The sequence below is a fragment of the Sycon ciliatum genome, chromosome 1 (genome assembly GCF_964019385.1).
Source record: "Sycon ciliatum chromosome 1, ocSycCili1.1, whole genome shotgun sequence".
Lineage (NCBI taxonomy): Eukaryota > Metazoa > Porifera > Calcarea > Leucosolenida > Sycettidae > Sycon > Sycon ciliatum.
Genome location: NC_088643.1, coordinates 23,939,890 through 23,948,781, shown reverse-complemented (window position 1 = coordinate 23,948,781; position 8,892 = coordinate 23,939,890). Strand labels below are relative to the sequence as shown.

General features: G+C 49.2%; 1 protein-coding gene across 1 annotated transcript; it reads left to right on the top strand.

Annotated features, from left to right (window-relative positions):
* Positions 1–1,086: 1,086 nt before the first annotated feature.
* LOC135819259 (transducin beta-like protein 3) lies at positions 1,087–4,679 on the top strand. The gene is made up of 2 exons (XM_065332436.1): positions 1,087–2,128; positions 3,041–4,679. Exons 1-2 carry the CDS (start codon positions 1,208–1,210, stop codon positions 4,544–4,546), a joined length of 2,427 nt encoding a protein of 808 aa, XP_065188508.1. The 5' UTR covers positions 1,087–1,207; the 3' UTR covers positions 4,547–4,679.
* Positions 4,680–8,892: the final 4,213 nt, after the last annotated feature.

Sequence of the window (8,892 nt, the reverse complement as noted above, 5' to 3'; positions counted from 1 at the left end):
ACCACCGGGTCACTCATGATGAATTTATTGTGTGCTTTACATTGGTCGTTGTCGCTCCAGTGCAGCGGTGCGGGATGACTTTACCTTGAGCAATGTATGCAAGACACAATGTCATGTATATCTGCAAAGTTCTGTCATTTTGATATACATATTGCATACTAAAATGTGAAGATCGGGTTTACAGTCCATTCATCGGAAACTGGCCCGCTGGCTTTTGGAAATCGGATTTGGGCCGAATTGAGGATCAAAAGCCCACTTTAAATCTCAAAAATCTGGGTTTTGGATCTGCTTCTCCATACACTTTGCCATGGCATACCTGTCCTAATTTTGTAAAACCTGGCTGAATTTCTATTTCCCTGTTCTTGGACTTTTCTGCCCTCAAATGTGGCAAGGAGTAATTGCACGGGTCACACAATGCAGGATGTACTGTTGTTTTCACGATATCTACAACTATGTGAGAGAGACACCAAAAAGTTAGGGTGCCAGTTTCCAATGAATGGACTGTAGTGACTGACAGATCGTATATAGCGACATTTTGCTTTCTCCCGAAGGAGTGTCGATAACCAATCTCCACTGTATAATACCAAGAGTGCATATGGACTCTTGATAATATTACTACTGTAGTAATAGATCTACTGAAACTAGAAAAATGGTGCACTACTGTAAGACATGTATATATAACGAGGAAGCAAATCTAACGTTTTAACGGATGACATTTCTTCGTTATAATAAGATCCGTTGAGGCCGTACTGCTTCATATATGCTGTGTGTGGATATGGCAGAATACTGCAAGATCGTTAACATAATTATCTTCTCGTTAACCTATGAATTTTGGACAATCGTTAAATTTGCGACTCGTTATAATAACATGTCTTATAATAATAGCTTACAGTATACAAGAGTGCATATTCAACAAAAAAAAAACTGTTTATTTATAATATTATGGACTCTTAAGATCTTGCAATGCATGCAAGACTCTTCTGAGCGTCACCTAGGGAACAAAAATGGCGTCCGAAAAGCGAAAATCAACGACGAAAATCAAAAAAATACTTCAAAAAAAAGATCAGTACAATGATTTTTACGTTCCTGCGCTGCATCAAACGAGAAAGAATCGACCGAGGGCATGATAATTGTTTGGCCTGGCTTTAGCTCTCGTCTATCTATCCACTTTAGTCTTGGTATTGCAATGCCGTGTTAGTAAACTACGATGGATCCTTCAATTTTGAGAACTAGCTACGACGTACAAAGGAAGATCGGAGCGTTCTATACTGGTGGTAGAGTAGCAGTTTCTCGTGACGAGAAATATCTCTATTGTTCGTGCGGAACAGCAGTGAATGTCGTCGAGATCGACACTGGAAATACGACCTGTACTTTTGAGGCAGATGACGAGGATCCTTTGACGACTTTTGCCGTGAGTCCGGACAATAGCCTGCTGGTAACATGCGGCCAAAGCATGTTGCTCCGATTGTGGAGCTTGTCAACTCTCACTTCAAGCAGTACTAGTCTTGCATCATGGCGCATACCAGGCGGAGCGCCCGTCTGCGTCGGTGCATTCGACTCCACATCTAGTTCCGTGGCGTTGGGTACGACCAGAGGCACTGTGCAGGTTTGGGATGCTGTGAAGCGCTATTGCACGCACAACTTCAAGGGCGTACCAGGCCTCGTTGGTGCCGTCGCCTTCCACCCAGCCGGATCGCAACTGTACTCATCGGGTGCCGACGGCATAATCAATGTGTGGGACCTGGCAAAGTCACAGCGTGTGATGCAGCTCAAAGGACACATGAGCGCTGTTCCTGTGTTGCGCTTTGTTGATGGCGAGGGAAAGTTACTTATCAGTGGCGGTCGCGACCAGATTGTCCATGTGTGGGAGTGTGTCACGGGACGCTCCAGGAAAACAATTCCTGTGTTTGAGTTCTTGGATGATCTGATACCTCTACGGGGAGACTCAATATTTCCCGGCTGTAAGTCCACGGAGAGGAAACAGTCTGAGGCATGCTTTTTCACTGCCGGTTCGAAGGGAATCCTACGTGTCTGGACGATCAGCGGAAAGTGCGTTTATGACTCTAGCAAGGCCGATGCTGCAGAAGCAAATGCAGCTGCTACTCCTACTGACCATCACCTTTTGCAGGTATGTGCCATGGCCTCCGTTGTGGTTTGCTGTGGACAGCCAGGTACCATTGTCGCGTACATACATGTGCATGACCATAGTTATATTTTGCGCATAGGGGTACCTTCCCCATAAAGGGGCCTAAAGGGCACTGTCTTATATTGAAGGTATGAGCTGGGTTGGCTTCAATGAAAGAGTATTGCTCTTAGCCAGTGCATTAGACGTGACAGTGACAGTGATAGTGTTGGCAGCATGCCACTACTGTCATTCGCAATTGTGGTACGTTATTCCCTTACTCTGTGTACACAGGGCACTTCTTGACGTTCAGGGGGTGCAGTCTTATAACTGGACATTTTCGCTATTTGGAAAAGGGCAAAAACCCATTTCTTCATGTCTACAGTCATACCAAGAGTCCATAACCCCCAGAGTGTGCAACGCCACATAAATGTCTGTCACGACTCGTTTTCAACATTACGTCATTTTCATGTAGCTGCGCGTGCAGGCCGCGACATTCGCTACATGAATGTTGAAAACGAGCCGTGACAGGACCCTATCGCGCGTTGCACACTCTTGCTTATGGACTCTTGGTCATACTAGTACCCGTGTGTGTGGATATCTATGGTGTGAATGTGCAATAATAGAACGTATCGCCCAAGTCGCACCAACCTCTTCTTCAAATAAAATACCATGTTGGAAATTTTTGATTGGCTTCCTTCTACTCAGCCCTGGATAGTCTCGGTTAGAAGTGGCAGATTAGCGAACTTCCATGTAGCCTCTTCTCCATGAGTACTAAGGGTGTGTGCATGTGTGCAAATGATCCAGTATCACTAGCTAGTCAGTGTACAGCTACCGTTATCCTGAGTCTATCTATAATGCAGGGCAAACTTCTGTTGCTTAGGTACTTGTTGTGCACATCTTTGCGTTTGCGTGCAGGTGTTCATCTGTGCCGAGCGTCAACAAGTGGCAAGTGTTACCTTTGACCACACAATTACTTTCCACAGGCTCACGGAGCGAGACTTGCCTGTCCACAAGCACATGTCCGGATTCAATGAGGAGATTCTAGCTGTGAAGACCATCGGTGACTCCGACCAAGTTGCCATAGCAACAAACAGTGACACACTACGCGTGGTCGACTTGACGACACAGGACGTACAGATCTTACACGGGCACAGCGATGGGCTCATGGCAGTGGACGCGTGTGCCGACGGCTCGTGGCTAGCAACGTGCTCCAAGGACCAAACGGTCCGCGTGTGGACCCGCTCATCCGGCGAGTCGACCCGTTTTGAATGTGTCGGCGTCGGCCGTGGCCACACAGCGGCCGTCGGATCTGTAGTGTGCAGTCTTCCTGAAGCCACGGCCCCGTTCCTGGTGTCCGCCGCTCGTGATTGCACGCTGAAGGTATGGGAAGTGCAGCATGCCGTGTACGCAGGTGGCCGGGCGCATGATCAAAGGATCCCTTCGCTAGATGTACGGTTTACACAACAAGCGCATGCCAAGGATGTAAACGCTCTGGCCATTTCGCCAAAGAACCAACTAATCGCTACAGCCGGTGCTGACAAGATTGCAAAGGTGTGGAGTGCCAGCGACGGAACACTTCAGGGTGTGTTGCGTGGTCATCGGCGTGGTGTGTGGAGTGTGGCTTTCTCTCCGTTGGATAGGGCTGTTGCCACTGCGTCGGCTGATGCCTCAGTCCGTCTTTGGTCTCTTCAACACATGACTTGCATGCGTACGTTTGAAGGCCATGCAAACTCCGCGCTGAACGTCATCTTCATGTCGCGCGGTACTCAGCTGTGCTCGGCTGGCGGCGATGGCTTTCTCAAGGTCTGGAACGTGCACACCGGTGACTTGGCATGTTCTTTGGACGGTCATGATGACCGAGTGTGGGCGGTGTGTGCCAGCAACGATGGCGAGTCACTCGTGTCCGGTGGCAGTGACTCAACGCTCGTCGTGTGGCGCAACACCACGCAGGAAGTGGCACAGCGTAACAAGGACAAGGAGGCTGAGCAAGTTCTGGCGCAGCAGGAGCTCAACAATCTCCTTGCTAATAAGCTCTACACTAAGGCGGTGCAGCTGGCACTGCGCCTGGATCAGCCATTTCGTCTGCTCGGCGTGGTCAAAAGCATCCTGGAACTGCCCGAGGATGTTGACAGCGCTGCCCAGCTTGACATTGCGCTGGCCAATCTGCGCGAAGACCAGCTTGTGACGTTGCTCCGCTACGTCGCCACGTGGAACACGAACGCGCATCACAGCCGCGCCGCGCAGGCCGTCCTGCAAAGCGTGTTCCGGCGCTACCACCCGCGCCACCTGTGCGACATCAGCGATGTCGGCAAGAGCGTCGAGCCGCTCGTGTCCTACACTGAGCGACATTCAGCGCGCGTGTCGCACCTGCTCAAGCAGGCAGCATTCTTGGACTTTACATGGGAATCCATGCGGCAGTGAGACCATTGTCAGTTTCAATGCCACTTTTCTGTACATATGTGTATATAACTGTGTTTAGATGTGCGATGGTTTGATAATTATAATTTGGCAGTGTTTTAACTTATACACTGTACTGGAACTAAGTGAACATGCAGGCCTGTCTTGTGAAATGTGTGCTGCGGGGATGGTAGGAGTAGAGTTTACTGTGTGTGCTCCGCTGAAGACAGAATGTGTGTGGCAAACTTCGGTTGATATTCACAGTGCTCCAACTTAGAAGTCGACTAACTTCGGTCGGTATTCACGGTGCTCCAACCTATATCATCGCGAACAGCCACTCAGTACTGGGCTTGGAAGGACATGCAGAGTCGAGAACTTCAACACAGGTAACCGTGGTATCAGAGTAAAACTCCTCTAATCCAGACTCTCCTGATCCGGGCACCTTTCTAAGTTGTCGTTACGGGCAGTGCACGGTCCCAACGTGCCCAGATAATTCTTCTATCGTATTGGCGGACATCCAGTCCGACACGATTTCATAGCATCAAGAGCAAACAGGAAGAAAATATTCAAACTCCATGCATGGCGTGGCAAACCGCCATAAGCTCATCAATACCCAGGGGTTGCTTGGTGATCGGCCCGGTGAACAAATCGTTCAAAAAGAAAGTAGAAAATCAACACCATGTGCATGACTCAGCAGACAACGAGAGAGCTTGGAAGCTCAGGGCCCTACGCTATGCTTTTTTGCCTTGATGACCTAGACAAAACAAAGCATAGGGATGTTTTGAATTCTTTAAAAAAATCCTTTTTTTAAGACATAACTTGGGATTCGAACCCGCACTATCGCGCCCTGCATGCATCTCCCGGTCTTTAAAAAATTCTTTTTTTTTAAGACATAACCTGGGATTCGAACCTGCACTATCGCGCCCTACATGCATTCCCCCATACACTTCGCATTCATACCCATTCTTCCAAGTTGCTTCACGTTATGATCTTGCATTTGAAAGCCCTATTTGAATATGCATTGTGGCCAGCCGTCTTTGATGGTACGGTACGGTATGGATAGGTACGGGACAGGTACGATCGAGGGTAATACGACACCGTCTCCCGTACCGTACCATCAAACACAGCTGGCCACATACAGCTGCCCGCAATATTCAAATAGGGCTTTCAAACGCAAGATCATAACGTGAAGCAACTTGGAAGAATGGGTATGAATGCGAAGTGTATGGGGGAATGCATGTAGGGCGATAGTGCGGGTTCGAATCCCAGGGTATGCCTGAAAAAATAGGAGAATTGAAAAATTTATAACATCCCTATGATTTTTTGCCGTCAGATACGGGATAGCGCCAGGCGTGACACAAACAAACAAACACACAAACAAATACCAAATTAAAGCTGTGTGGACCCTGGCTAGCGCCAGACGTTACTGAAGTAACGTCTTCTGCATAGCTACGGGAACGAGAGAGCTTGGAAGCTCAGGGCCCTACGCTATGCTTTTTTGCCGAGCTCATCGTATCTTTACTTATAAAGAAGAGGCACCTGTGACGTGTGTCTGTGTGTGTGTGTGTGTGTGTCACGCTCAGGCTGCAGGCCATACTGCGGAGCAGCGCTGCCCTGAGCACGCGAAGCGCGCGTGCGAACAATGTAGCTAGCGCTAGCGCGGCCGCAGAAGCACTGAGCACGCGAAGCGTGCGAATCGTGTAGCTAGCGGAAGCAGCCACAGAAGCACTGAGCACGCGAAGCGTGCGAATCGTGTAGCCACCACCACGTGCTGAGCACGTGTGCTGTTCATGCCACGTTCTATTATAGTCTAGCCAAAGCTAAAGAAGAGGCACCTAGTACCTGTGTCTGTGACGTGTGTGTGTGTGTGTAGGTAGCAGACACGATCAGTACGAGTAGCAGTAGCAGCCGCGCGCAGAAGCACTGAGCACGCGAAGCGTGCGAATCATGTAGCCACCTAGCCTAGGGCATAGGCATAGGTACTACTACTTACTAGGTAATACTAGGTAGCACCAAGAGTACAAAACTGTTTATGTACTCTTGGTAGCACTAGCAGCCGCACAAGCGCTGCGGACCACGTGAACCGTTCTCTGCAAATAGAAACATCCGCAACAAAAGGATACAAAAGATCTGCACTGACTGCACTCTGCATCATGATCTGCAGTGAAGATCAAGAGCGCATCGCACTTTTGTTCGTAATTTTATGAATTTTTTGAGCCGCTTCATCCGCCACCAGGTGATGGACAACCCTGACCAGCCTCCCGAAGGCGTGACAGACGTCCCTCCTTCTCCTTCCAACGATGAAGAACCTCCCTCACCAGGACTTCAGCGGTCTGGCCACCACCACGTGCTGAGCACGTGTGCTGTTCATGTACTTGCTTCACCCGCATGCCACGTTCGGCCAGGCAACGCTGGCCGGGGGTGCTGCTAGTCTTTACTTATATTAGTAAGTTATAAAAGAGAGGCACCTGTGACGTGTGTCTGTGTGTGTGTGTGTGTGTCACGCTCCTTATAAAGAAGAGGCACCTGTGACGTGTGTTTTTGTGTCACGCTGAAGCGCTGCGGAGCAGCGCTGCCCTGAGCACGCGAAGCGTGCGAACAGTGTAGCACAGTGTAGCTAGCGGCCGCAGAAGCACTAGTACTGAGCACGCGAAGCGTGCGAATCGTGTAGCTAGCGGAAGCAGCCACAGCACTGAGCACGCGAAGCGTTCGAATCGTGTAGCCACCACCACGTGCTGAGCACGCGAAGCGTGCGAACAGTGTAGGTACGTAGACCCGGGTGCTCGAATCAGAAACGATTTGACAGGTGTGCAATTTCTCATCTGTAAATCTCAACAATGTCAGAATATACTTTTGGAGAGGCGATGGAACAGGGAAGAGAGTCTGGCTTGACCCACCCAGCAGGAATTCAGAACATGGGTGCGCTACAACACAAGCTACAGACGCAGTAAAATTGTCGTATTTCCTTCGGATTTTTTATTTCTACGGTGGTAGCGCTTATACTTATACTATAGCAGACACGATCAGTACGAGTAGCAGTAGCAGCCGCGCGCAGAAGCACTGGACACGCGAAGCGTGCGAATCATGTAGCCACCTAGCCTAGGCCATAGGTAGCACTAGCAGCCGCACAAGCGCTGCGGACCACGTGAACCGTTCTCTGCAAATAGAAACATCTCCAACAAAAGGATACAAAAGATCTGCACTGACTGCACTCTGCATCTGATCTGCAGTGAAGAGCGCATCGCACTTTTGTTCGTAAGTTTTTGAACTTTTTGAGCCGCTTCATCCGCCACCAGGTGATGGACAACCCTGACCAGCCTCCCGAAGGCGTAACAGACGTCCCTCCTTCTCCTTCCAACGATGAAGAACCTCCCTCACCAGGACTTCAGCGGTCTAGGTCTGGCCACCACCACGTGCTGAGCACGTGTGCTGTTCATGTACTTGCTTCACCCGCGCATGCCACATTCGGCCAGGCAACGCTGGCGGGGGTGCTGCTAGTATGTAATTGTTATAAGAACTAATGGAAATGTTTTTTTTCCGTTGATTGGCCACATCATTGTATTGCAAAAACGTTTCAATCAGTTTGAATATTATGAGTTAGGCAAAAGTATTTGCAGAATTTATTGCAGATTGTCATTTCTTTAGTATCATCTACTTTTGGTTTGCTCCTTCTTCTCTTTTTATCTCCTTATACTGTAAATCAACAAATTTTGGCCGATGAGAAACTTTGGCCGATGAGAAACGAAACTTTTCGCCGTCATTAAACTTTGGCCGATTGGACTTTTCAAAAAGAAATCGATCGGTACTTTTGCTCTCACATGCATCCATTGCTCAATCATGCATCATTTGCCTCTGTGACAAACTTTGGCCTGCGATTTACTTTGGCCGGTTGGTACCAAGCGGCGAAATCAGCGAAATTAAATCGCTAGCGAAAATTAGTTGATTTTAATACAGTAATCGGATTTTCTGGCCTTTTTGTAGTAATACATGTACATTGACCTGTTGAGCCAATGACGACGCCGAATGCATGGTTGCCTGTGGAGAACATTACATAACTTTACAGTCTCCTAAAAAACGTATCCTGTCCGACGGCAAAAGAGGCTGCAGATTTAATTTTTCTGCGCGTCGACGGGATGTCTGTCCTAACGTTTCCTGGGACCGACGCTGACTCTGCCGATCACGGGCGTTCTGGACTCGACGGGTTGTCTGTCCTGACGATTCCGGGGACCGGCTTAGACTCTGCCGATCACGGGCGTTCTGGACTCGACGGGATGTCTGTCCTGACGTTGCCTGGGACCGGTGCGGACTCTGCCGATCACGGGCGTTCTGGAGTCGACGGGATCTCTCTTCCGACGTTTCCTGTGACCGGC

Bases quoted from the DNA above. Each gene is read 5' to 3' on its own strand.
- LOC135819259 (XM_065332436.1), top strand. From the start codon at position 1,208: ATGGATCCTTCAATTTTGAGAACTAGCTACGACGTACAAAGGAAGATC. The intron at 2,129-3,040 runs GTATGTGCCATG...GTTTGCGTGCAG, and splicing joins CTGACCATCACCTTTTGCAG to GTGTTCATCTGTGCCGAGCG.